This window comes from Nannobrachium achirus (assembly GCF_963921795.1).
Source record: "Nannobrachium achirus genome assembly, chromosome: 5".
In the NCBI taxonomy this organism is placed as follows: domain Eukaryota; kingdom Metazoa; phylum Chordata; class Actinopteri; order Myctophiformes; family Myctophidae; genus Nannobrachium; species Nannobrachium achirus.
The window spans coordinates 34889986-34902927 of record NC_137814.1 but is presented as its reverse complement, the minus strand read 5'-3'; the positions used below and the strand labels follow the sequence as shown (position 1 = coordinate 34902927).

At 45.0% G+C, this 12942-nt stretch overlaps 1 protein-coding gene across 1 annotated transcript in view; it reads right to left on the bottom strand.

The window, feature by feature from the left end:
* Positions 1 to 12942, bottom strand: part of LOC308285614 (PH domain leucine-rich repeat protein phosphatase 1-like) — a gene marked incomplete at its 5' end in the record, with an annotated part of 92710 nt that overhangs the window by 46371 nt on the left and 33397 nt on the right. The window contains 1 exon segment of the mRNA XM_080726429.1: positions 41 to 237. Coding sequence (XP_080582555.1) covers positions 41 to 237 — 197 coding nt within the window.

Below are 12942 nucleotides of genomic sequence, written 5' to 3'. Positions count from 1 at the left end.
CCCCTGGTGTAATGATGATAGGTTTGGAACCCATGCATACCTTTCCTCCAATGAGCGGCAGGATGTGCATCTTGCCCGTCTGGCTGTCCTTGACAGAGGACACGATGAGGCAGGTGCCACACAGGATGACCTGCCGCCTGGTCCAGCGGTTGACCGGCAGCTGGAGCTTCCCTTTGCGCACGTTGTACGTCCCCGACAGCAGCACCCGCTCCGAGCTCTCGATGCTGTGAGGCTTACCTGGAATGAGAGAAGCAACACATTTAGCGTACAGTCCTGTGGGTTAATTAATAGCTGTCAACAGGGGTGTCACACCAAATTCTAGGCCCTGCACAAGGATTCACTGTTCTTCATAGGGGGAGGAGGGGGTTTAACCCATTTAGACTGGGAACGCATTATTACACATTATTTTGTGCTTTAACTACTGAAAAATAGCAGATATACAAGCTCACAGCGCTGCAAGCTTGTAGATCTGCTATTTTTTTTAAATCGTGAAAATTGATTGAGCGCATGATGAACGAGCGCGTGAGCAAGAATTTCACGAGACCGCACCGGCTCGCCTCTCCGCTTCTCTAGTCTGGGATCACTTCACTTTTCGGGCTTGCAACCGGTCTGGAGCGGAAACCACAACACGTCATGTTGTAGTACTCAAAGACTACAATTTGGCCGGAACTATCCACCGGAAACAGTTTTAACCCAAAATAATTCCCCTGCGCTCAAGGACATACTTTTAGGGCCTACCTAATAAACTCATTGATGCGGAGTAGTTTTGCTTTTGAAAAATTAGTTTGGTATATGCATCTTTTAGTCCAACTCGTAGCGACTGGAAAGACTACACTAGGCTACTCGAGTATTTTAATTGGGATTGGGGAAACAAACGGGGGAACCAAATCAAAGCGACGCCGCTTCTTCTAGTGGTTTCCGCGCTTTAGGCGGAAACCAAACGGCCTGTTGTGAACGAACACCAGGCTTTCCCCCAAAAAGCCTGGTAGGCGCCACACCTGAAAGGTAACTTTTCAGGACTCAAATAAAAAAATGGGAAAAGCAGCATTTTTGATGCTTTTGTATGATCAAGTTGGGCATTAACTTTACGAAAAAACACAAAAAGTTAGAAGATATGCCTGGAGATAAGATATTTCTACGCGACAGCGACGACCTGCACATTATAGATATTTTTTTCTCCATTAGTGTTTTGCTAATGCTTCACCGCAGACAACAGACAGTGTTTTGGTTGCCTTGTGATGAAGCATATAAAGCAAATACTAGGGCTGGTTAATTAACCGAATATAATTTAGAACCAATAATCTTGTATATATATCATCAAAACGACAAGAAGATTCTAACCGGTCGATTTAAAAATCGATAAGTCTGATTAATCACTTAAGCCTGTACTACACTCAGTGAAAATATCCCATCTAAAAGCTCATAATGCTGTGCAGTGAAAAGTATTGTGAGCTTGTAGATCTGCTATTTTCACTACAGTATATCACTGTTTTATAGCCTAATCGTTCATTAATCATAATTGAGGCAAACAAATAATCATAGTATTGATTTGAAGTCATGTTGCCCAGCCCTGGAGAATACTAAGAACATGATCCCTATTCAGCACGGAGCCTTAAACTGTTAATATAACTGGTGTGGTTAACAGGCCAGCTCTGCGGACCAAGTCAAAACAATGCTGTGTTCAGTGTTCACACAGCGTCTAAATATAATCAGGAAGCGCCTCGAATTGCCCCACTTTTTCCCTCATTCGTTGCATTGAAGAGTTTTCTGTTGGGATTCAATGCCAGGCACACCACTCACTCCAAGAAACTTTTTTCTCTTACAGGTTTGGTAGAATTCCTTTATTCTGTGCATCCATCTACGCCTGTCCTCCGTGGCCTGTTCTCTCCCTCCTGTCGGGCCTGCCAAACCTGACAGTCAGTCGTGCTTATCAGCTTTCTGTCAGCCTGGCTGCCTTATCGCTCTGTCTAAACATCCACATGTTCCCCGTCTACCTCCACCTCCGCAGAAAGCCTCCCTGAATCCGATCTGGCACGCTCTGCTCTGCTCTCTCTTTTCTCAGGCCTGTCTTTCTTTATTCCTCCCTCCCCTGTAGGTCTTTCTCCGTGGCTAGAGCCTCAGCTTTTCGATTATCTAGTATATTTTATATAGTTATGCCACCTGGTTGCCTTTCCTATCGGGCAAAGTTAATTTATGGCCTGGATTGTGACGTTTCCCAAGGACAGATGGCCGCTAAGAATGTCTAACAAGTAACAACATCCTTCTTGCAGCTGTCTCATGCTGTACATATTTCATTGAGACTCCAAAAAAAAAACAGATCAGAGTGAAAGATAGAGGGGCAAGGAGAGAGAGAGACAGTGGGGATAGCGCCAGACTCAGTAGAGTAAGTACCGGTACTGTAAGTGCTAGCGTGGTGAACATGCCCTTGCCGCTCTGAATAATTTAACTCAGGACTTTTACATGCCGACTGTAACACTAACTTAGCACACTACTGTACTCCACCTCACTCATGCACACACTGCCTTCAGCCAACACGCTCAGCATAGTTTAACATCCTCCCGACCAGAGTTCCACACATTAGATACCAAGGTAGCTTAGCCAAGGCTCATCTGACGGCTGCCTGAGTGGGTAGAGACTATATCTCATCTGGGAATTGAAAGGTCGCTGGTTCAACTCCTCGGCTCTCCCCTATGTGTCGAAGTGTCTATGGCAGGGGTCTTCAACGTTTTCAGGCCAAGGACCCCATAGTTGAGAGGGAGATGAAGCAGGGACCCCCACAACCTGTTCATAGATTCCATATAGTTTCATTGTTTCACAGCACGATCATCAGTGTATTTTGGAATCATGTCAATTTGTGTTTTCAGACCACTTGAACCGTCAATACTTAATTTTAATAAAGTTGACCTTTCACTAATGTACTTAGTCTGCTCTGTTCCCCCTCTACACCAAACCTTTGCCTAAAATAGTCGATCTACAAGCTCACAACGCCTCGCAAGTTCAAGTGTTTAATATAAAGAGAAAAAAAAGTTTCGATCACACAAAGATTTGGAGGACTCCCTGAGGACCCCCTAGGGGTCCCGGACCCCCTGCTGAAGACCCCTGGTCTATGATCAGGACACTTAACCCCTAACTGCTCCCCGACTAGTGATGTTTCAATGGCAGCCACTGCTCCTAATACAGTAGTCAGGCATATGAACCTTTTCTCTGGGGAGAAAGACCCCACTTTGAGAACCACTGGTGTAAATGTTGTGCTGGCTGAATGCTGAATGTGCAAGAACACACACTAGTTCTTGTGTCACAGTGAAGACTGCTTAAATAGAACGCTTGCCGGTACGCTCAAACAGCAACCACTATTATAGTACAGTATACATAACATACAAACCCTGATGACAGCTCAAACAGCAACCTGTATCACACTGCACACACAAACCCTGATGAGCACAGACTTCCGCGGGCTGAGCATCAGGAGACGGAACATTTTACATTAAGCCAAATTATTCACAAGCTTTTAGCCTCAATATGTCACATGGTCTAATTCTTACTATTTTTAGGCCTTCCTTGAAACATGCTCACAGACACAAACACACGCCCCACCACTTTCTCCTTTTGTTTTGCAAGCACACACACACACACACACACACACACACACACACACACACACACACACACACACACACACACACACACACACACACACACACACACACACACACACACACACACACACACACACACACACACACACACACACACACACACACACACACACACACACACACACACACACACACACACTCTCTTACTTCTGCTAGCTGTGACAGTGACATTGATGAACTGCGCCCCAGGGCGTGCATCCGTCTAATTGTCCCTCTGTCTGAATATTACTTAAAGGAGTAGTTCACCCCAGAAATGACCTTTTTTCCCTATTGATTACTCATGCCATGGAGACTTGAGTTCAATAATATCTTTTTGGTTTTTGTCGCATTCCTAAGACAAAAATGTAAAAAAAAAGAAAGAAAGAAAAAAGTACCCTGATGGTTTACCCATCCACTGCCATTCCTTTGGGTCCCCAACCAGGGCCATGCATTTGGGTCCCCATCCAGAATCAATTGGGGTAAATTTACTATAATCAAATTATTGTCTTAGGAATGCGACAAATACAAAAAAATATAATTGAACTCAATTCTCGATGGCATGAGTAATCAATAGAAAAAAAAAAGTCATTTTGCGGGTGAACTACTCCTTTAAAGACCAAAACAGGAACGGACGTTTTGAAGAAGGAGAACAATACACAGGGCTGAAGTGGGACACAGAGAGACAGCAGGCCAACTGTATGGGTGGGTGTGGCACTGTTTCCACATACAGTACATCTCTCCCACACACATCCACATGCAGGGCCTGGACGCCCACTGAAACAAGTGGATGGGATGGACTGTCACGTGAGCTTCCTGTTTACATGGGGGTCAAGGTGTGTGTGTGTGTGTGTGTGTGTGTGTGTGTGTGTGTGTGTGTGTGTGTGTGTGTGTGTTGGTAGTGGTTGTCAAGCAGGAAGTCTTCATCAGTGAAGCTGCGAGCTTGCACATCTGGTTGGTATTTGTGAAAATCTTTTTGAAAAATCTAAAAAGTGTTTGGAAAAGCTTGAATCATTTCTTCATTTTTTTAACACAAATCCTCTCTTCTGGGGTTCCTTACAAACCTTTTCAGATGGGGATCCGCCACCAAATACATATCAGTGGAAACCAGTGGATTAGATAGTAGAGAGAGGGGGGGGGGGGGGGGAGGGGTGGGGGGGAATACAACAGATCTCCTGCCGGGATCAAGCCGGTGGACACTGCGATCATGTGGTTGGATGCACTATCAATTCACCCACCGGTGCAACCCCTGCTGCAATCAGATATTTTGAGCCGTCTTGCTTCCAGTGTTGCAAAGATATTAGTCACTGTGTCCACCCTGTAACCTACAGTATAGATGTTAGTCACTGTGTCCACCCTGTAACCTACAGTATAGATGTTAGTCACTGTGTCCACCCTGTAACCTACAGTATAGATGTTGGACTTGCATAACATTGCTGTCGGGCAGAAACCTCTTATCTCCATATATGTCTTTTCATAAATTAATTAATGCCTGCCCCTACCTGATCATACTACAGCCTCACACTTAAGATTTAGAACGGGTTTCTATGTCAGCAATCTGGCCAGCCATCGTCAAAGAAAAGGTTCTTTTCACTTAAATGGAGCTCAGTAAGTTTGTTCTTGAGAGACTACTATGTCAGTGGTGCTAAAACCTTTTCATGTGAAGGACCCCCAAAATGATATTTATTTGGCCACGGACCGCATCTCAAAATATCTAGTTCCAGGGACCCCCCCCCCCCCCCCCCCCCCAGAAGCAAAATTTGAGTTACAAACGTTCGCTTTGAAAATACATATATTCAAAGATTTGCACACATTTTCACGACTTTTTCAAAAATAGCAGATCTACAAGCTCGCAGCGCGGCACTCGGTGCCGCGCTGTGAGATTGTATATCTGCTATTTTTCTATGGCTAAAGCATTCAAAAATCCTAGGCCTAAATGGGTTAAAAAGTATCAGTTTTGGACGTGTGAGCTTTCCACCCGACAGAGACGATATAAGATGTGTGTTTTAAAAATAACGGGAAGGCTTGGCGAGGTAGGTGTGCACCGCTGAAGCAGTGCGTTCGTTCGTTCGTTGGTTGGTCTATTCCCAGACCTCTGTGGGAGTAGGAGAAACAGGAGGTGCATCTGCAAACAGACACGCACGGTGCATGTGTGAGAAGGAGTGGGTGGAGAGCGTATGGAAGTGGGGCGTGTGTTGCTTTCGCCGTTTCTAAGGATGGCTTCCTTCCTTTTCCCCGAGATCAGGAAAAGACTGTTTCCCTTTCCACGCTCGGTTCCAACATCCATGTTGTGTAGACTGTGTACACAGCAAAACCCTCTGTGTAAATGCATCTCTGGGATATGCATTACATTTGTACACTCCCAGAGTTACAAATGGATTCATTAACGTATTCGACCGTGTATGCATTCCTCTAATGACGCCCCAGTTAAGGCCCTCGTTTTCTTTTGCATACTATATTCAGGGCCAACCGAATTCCCTGCAGTGACTACGCAATATGTGAAATAAAGAATTAAGTTGCCTGTGCACGTTGGGTCTGTGTGTAATTCTTTATTTGATATGCTCAACATGCTATCACAAGCCACATCCCCTCGCTGATAAGCCGCAGTCATTTTCTATTAAGCAGTACGTGAGGGAAATGAATGCCTGCTACCAGGAATACACTTACATTTCCTATAGCCATACAGTGCAAGTAACATGGGAAGCATGTATCTACTTACTGCACTGCAGTGGTTCCCAATCTCAACCTGTGGGTCAGGACCCCAGGGGGGTGATTTTGGGGGTGGCCCCAAGTGACAATTGACCCTTCGCTAAGCCCCTCCCCAAAAGAGATTGTTCAATGCTAGCTTAGCAAGCTTTGCTAAACTGGCAGCTTGCCCAGCTTGCCAAGGCAAGCTTTCGTCAGCTATCATAGCTGTCAATGTCATTTCGCCCGCTCACACACAGTTTGCAACATAATAGCAAGAATAAGAATAGTATGAACGCGTCGGAGACTACAAGAATCAGCAACAGATTCCACATACGCAGAAAACGGTTGGAGGGTGCATTTTTTCACCCCTTTTCCCAAGCTGAAATCTGCACTTAAACTGCAAGGCTGCATGGCTGTGTTGTTGAACACATACACAGCTTAAAGTGGGGAAAGTTACACAACTCACCCGTCCAGGTGATGGCAATAATACTAACCACTGCAATCGTAACCAAGGAGCAAATCATATAAAACAAACACATGTACAAATCTGCAGTGATCTGATGCTGATGTATTGACGCTGCTGGGCTGGCTTGTTTCAGATTCCGTTTAGTACCCTGACTGTAGATTAATTCATTGTTAGTCTATTTATGAACTGCTGCTTCTGTAGTCTTACCATGCGGTACATTAAAACTCCTGCACGGACCGGTGATAAATTAAAATGATGTTGAAGTTGATTGAGATGGATACTGTTTCTCCCTCTATTATTTCCCTGTGATTTTAGTTCATTGAAATAATGTCATGCACATTTGACCAGTGCATAGCTTAATGCAGGCCTTGTTGACTAGATTTAGGAGAGATTTTGAAGCTCTTGAAATGATGGATAATTTACATGGGGGAAAAAGCTTTCATATAACATGCAAGTCAATGGGTGAGAAGAAGCAGAGCTTGCCAGCGCTCCTCTCTGAGTAACTCATTGCTAACGTGGTATTGGACAAGGACGGGTTGGGGATGGGCTTAGTGAAGGGCCAATTTAAGGACTTTTAAGACTTTTTAAATACCTACAAAAAGAAGAAAGAAAGAAAAGGCAAAAGACCATTACTGCGTAAAAAAAAGCCAATTACGATCAAAAGTGATCAACAAACTAAAAACTGTTCAAATATTGACCAAATTGTCAAATAATATAAGAAAGAAATCTACAAGCTCGCAATGAGGCATCGTACAGTAAGCTTGTAGATCTGCTATTTTCACGATATTTATCTGTGGGACCAAGTCAAAACAAGATTTAATGCCCCAACTCAACATTGATTATCTAGCCTACAAGTGCATCTCAGAGTGGGGGTCCCCAGTTCACATTATGATTATTTTGGGGGGCCGTAGCCTGAGAAGGTTGAGACTGCTGTACTGTACTGCAGTGGTTCTCAACCTTTTCAGGCTGCGACCCCCAGAATAATCATATTTTAACTGGGGATCCCCCCACCCTGACGAGCATCACCGTGTCAGTAGTTTTGAAGAGTTGAAGCATTACATTTTGTATAAAACGGTTCTATTGTGAAAATAGCAGATCTGCATGCTCACAACGCCTCGCAACGCAATAGACCGGCTATTTTCACAATTTCTGCCAGTTAATCATCTGGGGACCCCCCAAAATAATTTGGGGATCCCCCTGGGGGTCCCGACCCACAGGTTGAGAACCACTGCTGTCCTGTACTGAACTGCCCCACCTCACTCACATGTGAGTGTGAAACGTACAGTGCTGGAGCGTTCCAGATGGGACACAATCCAAGCCTATTGGCAACCATTCTCAAACAGGTGGTGGCTAAACACTGATCTTGGATGGCTGGGTGCAATTAGCGGACACCGACAGGACAACATGCGACATTTCTGCAAGTGAGCCATTCCGGTGTTGGCATTATGCATTCTTTGCCCAAAAGAACATGTCACCTGTATGACATTACAATTCTTCAATGCGTGAGAACCTGCAAATGATAGTGATCATAATCATAATCATCATCATCATAATAAGTGCTCTGTTCTCTCAATCTGTAACATTTCCAGCTTTAGATTTGTGGTCTTGTCTTTACAAGGATAGACTCGACCGCAAGGACAATGCAAACAACTGCTTATTGCAGACCACAGTATTTTTAGCAAATGTTAGCTAGTTTCTACTGTCCGTCCTTGGAACAGGCTTGTACACGTGGGAGTTGGGTGCCCTTGCTTGGGATCGCTGTGGCAGTAGTTTTGAACCAGCAAACTTTCAACTACTACATTATGCAAAACAACCTGCAGCACAAGCAGTCCATTCACAAAAGGCCATGTGTGCAAGACAGGCATCAGGGTCAGAACAAAAGGTTAAGGCCTTCTGGTTATACTTAGTTGTGCACTAGTGTTACGCATCAAACATTGCAGATCTACACGACACGTTCCCAACGCATCCACAATGCGACACGGTGTGAGCTTGTACACCAGGGATGTGCAGAGAATGAGAGGCAGGGGCTGAAAATTCTAATAGGGCCTTTTGGTGGAAATATCGAAAATAGCAGACCTCCAAGCTCACAACGCGTCGCAGCAGTGCTTGATACCACACTGAACCAAGCATATTAAGCATGTGAATACTGGAGATGTGGCGTAAGTAACGGCCTGGATTTCTACACAGAGAGGACAATTATTTCAACATAAGATGCTGCATTCAAGTTTATCAGGAGAGTTTGTACAAGGCAATTCTCTCGAATGCTGCCTTCAGGTATATGGCATGGAAAGAGGGAATTTTCATTTCTTTCACCACAGTAAAAACTGCATTCATGGTCTGGAGAGGGCACTTATAACAGACAGATAGAAGTAGATCATGTCTATGTGTGCACGTGCCTGAGTATAAAATCAGGCATAAGTCCAGTTCTCTCCACTGTCCGCTTTAGGAGGCTCTGTCTCTGCTCTGTGTTACAACCAGGCCACTTTCCCTGTTAATCAGCCGCACGTGCTCAATGCAACCTGACATCAGTGCACCTCCACTACAGGACCGGGTATACCTTACCTTAGGGCACCGATGACCCACATAAGGCACAGCACAGCACGAGTATACCAAGACAAGCATACAAATGCATTCATGCATACACTCAGGAACGTAGACGTCCGTGTGTGTGTGTGTGTGTGTGTGTGTGTGTGTGTGTGTGTGTGTGTGTGTGTGTGTGTGTGTGTGTGTGTGTGTGTGTGTGTGTGTGTGTGTGTGTGTGTGTGTGTTTGCTTGCACATGTAATGCTGGATTGTGACAGATGTGACTCCGGGGTGTGTCATCGTTTTTACTGCTCAACTCTCCAACGCTGGTTGTTTTTCCCTCCTGTGTCAATATGCGAGGCATCTTAGGCTCACACCACAGGGAAAGAAGGAGCTATGATATCACAAGATATTCATGAAAATTAGTTTTTACTATGTTTGAGGTGGTGTTGAATGAAAATGCAAGCGGAAGGAAAGGAATCCAGTGGAGACACTAAGAGAGATAGGAGGCTGGGAACGCAAGAGTGAGGCCAGCTGTTACGCTGGTCCATAAATAGCTCCACTGTCCTTCTGTTAATGTGCACGCACGCACGCACGCACGCACAAACGCAATGTCAAACCACATCTGCCTAAAATGCACATCTTCGTGCAAGTATAACCGAGCAGCCCCCATCAAAGTCTCATTGAATCAAACTTAAAATCAGCCCATTTCCTCATTTCTCTTCTGCATTTCCCTTGTCTCTGTCTTTCTTTCTCACGTTCTTCCTCTTTGGGTGCAGTGCGTTCAGACAGAAAGGCGGCCACACACACGCTCAGCCTGGCTGTGTGCTCAGGTGGTAGCTACTGTACTGTAGCTGGCCGGCCCTGGCAGTGGTCAGGGGCGTCACAAGAGGGGAAAAGTGGGACTGAGTTACTAGGGCCCAAGGTGGAGGGGCCTTAATCATTTTATACTTTAGCTATTGAAAAATAGCAGATATACAAGCTTGCAGCGCTGCATGCTTGTAGATCTGCTATTTTTTAAAAGTTGTGTGTTCAAAATCTTTGAATACCGGTATATGTATTGTTTAAGCGAACTTTTGTTACTCATATTTTGCTTCTGTGGGGTGGCTGGAACTAAATATTTTGAGATGGGGGTCCATGGCCAAATACATATAATTTTGGGGGTCCTTCACATGAAAAGGTTTGAGCACCACTGACATAGAAACATATCCACGAGTTTCCAACGCCCCATAGTGCATTGCGCAAACGTCTGCATCGAGGTTCCGCCGCCGATTTACAAGCTCACAACGGGTTGCATCTGCGACGCGACGTGAGCTTGTATGTCTGCTGTTAAACCCGGAAGTTTGGTCCTGATAGTCTCCAGTAAACCCCCGGGGAAACTTGGATAGGTTTTTCAAAAAAAGACTTTTCACGATTTTTCAAAAATAGCAGATCTACAAGCTCGCAGCGCGGCACTCGGTGCCGCGCTGTGAGCTTGTATATCTGCTATTTTTCAATAGTTAAAGCACAAAATAATGCACATTAATAAACCCCCTCCCCCTATGAAAAACATTCATGGGGGGCCCGCAGTGAATCCTTGTACCCAGGGGGCCCAGAATTTGGTGCGACACCCCTGGCTACTGTAGCTGGCCGGCACTGGCAGGGATGGCGGTGAGAGCCATAGCGGGTGACAGGTTGTTCACTGCGGTCAGCCAAGCGGGCCAATCCAAGCAGTACAATTATCCAAGTCCATCTGCTGTCACAACCTCCATTAAGCCCGACTTATGCTTCGTCATGCGATGTGTCGCACGCCGCGGACAGCAGATCTGCAAGCTCACAGCGTGTGGCAAGCCGGCAGCTGCCACCTTTGGCGCGCAATACAGACATAGAGCAGCACACTCTTTAGGACAGTGGTTCTCAAACTGTGGGTTGGGACCCCCAGACGGGTCCCCAAATTATTTTGGGGGGGGGGGGGGTCCCCAGATCATTAACTTAATGTGCAACATTGCTTTCTCACTCAACAGTAAACAAACCAACATAATGTTTAAGTGTATAGACTGGGTCTCTGCACATTTCTAAAGTGACGATTTAAGGACTTTTTAATACCTCTAAAATGACAAATTAAACATGTGTCAAATTGTCAAATATTAGAGGCAGAAATTGTGAAAATGGCAGATCTACATGCTCGCGTTGTGAGCATGTAGATCTGCTATTGTCACAATAGAACCGTGTTATATAAAATGTAATGCCTCAACTCTTAGTGCTCGTCAGAGTGGGGGGGGGGGGGGGTCCCCAGTTAAAATATGATTATTTTGGGGGTCACGGCCTGAAAAAGGTTGAGAACCACTGCTTTAGGGCACGTGTGAACTGTCAACACGCATCGTTAAGGGCGGGAAAACAGGGGGGGGGGGAGATTGTCTGTGGGGGTCTCGCAGCCTTTTAAACCCAATAAATCCACACTTTCACAGTTTTGTGAAAGAAGTGTAATCCTTAATTAGTACCTTCCTAATCCTCGGAGCATCCTCTTTAAAAGTTCCCAGATGCTCGCCTACAAAGATCCCAGATGTTCTCCAAACAAATGAGTCTGCAGAGACTTAACAGCTTCTCTGCAACTGTAGCTTCAACAAATATTATACATATGGAACGTGATACACTATATCAGGGGTCTTCAACGTTTTCAGGCCAAGGACCCCTTAGTTGAGAAAGAGATGAACCAGGGACCCCCACAACCTTTTCAGAGATTCCATTTTTGACAGCACTATCCTCAGTATATTTTGGATTCATGTCAATTTCAGATATTTAACCACTTGAACTGTCGATACTTAATTACAGTAACTATTTCACTCTGTACTTAGTCTGCTCTTTCTCCCCCTCTACACCAAACCTCTTTGCCGAAAATAGTCGATCTACAAGCTCGTCACACAGCGTTGTGAGCTTGTAGATCTGCTATTTTTGGCTAAAGTTCTCGGAATATGGATGCTAGGGTTCAACTGGTTAATATAAAAAAGGAGTGAAAAAAAGTTTCTATTCCTCAAAGATTTGGAGGACCCCCCCCTGTAGTAACTCTGAGGACTCCCTAGGGGTCCCGGACCCCCTGTTGAAGACCCCTGCACAATTATGTTCAGTGTAATCTTTTTTACTTTTATTTGGAGAGGGGGGGTTGCTTTTACTGATAGTCACAGTATAGTGTGCCAGCGGCTACGTCATTGTAGTCCTTAGCGGCCATTTCTTGGGTCAAAACACAGGTGTTTCAATTGTTTGATTGCATAGAACTAATGCTATAGTCTAATCAGAACACCCGTGTAAGGCTGTGTTTACCCAAGAAATGGCCGCTCTTAGAACTACATTTGGCACACCCTATAGAGACAGAGACAGGAAACAGGTAATGGGAATCCAACCGGGGACTCGCTGTCAGGGATCACAGCCTACTGTAAGTGGCACCTGCCTTAACCGCTAGGGAACATGTCATCACGATTATTGTGACCAAAGAAATCGCAATTTACAATGTCATCACGAAAATCAAAATTTTCCCAGCATCCATTATCCTGGGGTGGAACATTTGCCCCCAAAAAATGTGTGAGATTGTAGATCGAGTGTTTTTTTATCACGATAAAAGATAATGTCGCTTATCGTCCCATCCCTATTAACCTCTCGG